This window comes from Cyprinodon variegatus, unplaced genomic scaffold, assembly GCF_000732505.1.
Source record: "Cyprinodon variegatus isolate N-32 unplaced genomic scaffold, C_variegatus-1.0 Scaffold27, whole genome shotgun sequence".
NCBI classification, from domain to species: Eukaryota; Metazoa; Chordata; class Actinopteri; order Cyprinodontiformes; family Cyprinodontidae; genus Cyprinodon; species Cyprinodon variegatus.
The window spans coordinates 83947-85198 of NW_015150480.1; the positions used below are offsets into that span (position 1 = coordinate 83947).

At 34.0% G+C, this 1252-nt stretch overlaps 1 protein-coding gene across 1 annotated transcript in view; it reads left to right on the forward strand.

Annotated features, from left to right (window-relative positions):
- Positions 1-1252, forward strand: part of vps8 (VPS8, CORVET complex subunit) — a 62220-nt gene that overhangs the window by 22766 nt on the left and 38202 nt on the right. Inside the window, exon 22 of the mRNA XM_015396888.1 lies at positions 571-793. Within this exon, the coding sequence (XP_015252374.1) occupies positions 571-793 (223 nt within the window). The remainder of the gene's footprint in view (positions 1-570; positions 794-1252) is intronic.

The following is a 1252-nucleotide window of genomic DNA, read 5'->3' on the forward strand; positions in this document are numbered from 1 at the left end:
AATTTTGGATTTTCATTTGTTGCCACTTCAAATCATCAAAATTAAATGAAATAAACATTTGAATGCATCAATCTGTGTGCAATGAATAAATATAATGTACAAGTTACACCTTTTGAGTTTTTCAAAATATTCTAATTTACTGGCTTTTACCTGTATATCATAACATACAGTAAACCCATTTTAATGTCACAAAAAACAATATGGAGGTGGATGCAGAGATCTATCAAATTCATCATTATTTAAATGACTTACTAAAACATGATGATGTGGTTGATTACAGTATTTGAAAACTGAGTCACAAAAATCATAAAAGATTTTTATAAAGTAAAATCCAAAAGATATTATTATTATTTATTATAATAAAAATAAGTTATTATAATTGATTTTCTGTGTTTTGTCCATTAAATTCTTAACTTTTATTATTGGTTTAACTCTGTGTTGGTGGGAAGATGCTCTTTGTTCTGTTGCTTGGAAAAACATTCAGATGTTTGGATTTCTGTTTTAAAATAAAAAGAAAGGGTGGTTTTATATGTCAGAGTGAAGGTTCTGCTGTGCTGCTGACTCTCACAGAGACCTGCTGTTCAACCAGCTCTACTCGCGCCTGCTGGAGAACACGGTGGCTAAGGGAGTCTTCCTGGAGTCCCTGGAGTCCTACATCGTGGCCAACCGGCTCGGTCACATCACCACGCCTGTTATGAAGGACCTCCTAGCCCACTACCATGATAACGGCATGATGGACAGCCTGGAGAGATGCATCGTCCACCTGGACGTGACCAGCCTGGACATACAGCAGGTAGAGTACGGGAGGGCTCAGGGTGCATTAGTTAGCAGAGCTTTCCAAAGTATTAACGTTTATTACTCCAGTAGAAGTATAAAACTAATAAATAATAAACACTTTTGTAGAAGTTAAACCAGGGGTAACCAATTAAAAATCAGCGGGGTTCGAATAAAGAAAATCATCAACCTATTAAGGTCCGGAGACATTTTTAATTATAATCTGGTACTTTAAACAGAATTTAACACCAAAATAAAAAGAAGATTTTATGCATCCATGTTATACACGGAATTTTGAAATAAAAAATTGGAAAAAAAACAAAAAATTTCCATTTTTAAAATCTAATGTATTATTTGAAGTAGAGAACAACAATCATTCAGTTTGATATATAAACAATTTCCTGATTCACATATTTTATAAAACACCTGAGGTCACCGTTTGTCCTAAAGCACATATCAAGGAGCTCATTCTGAGCCT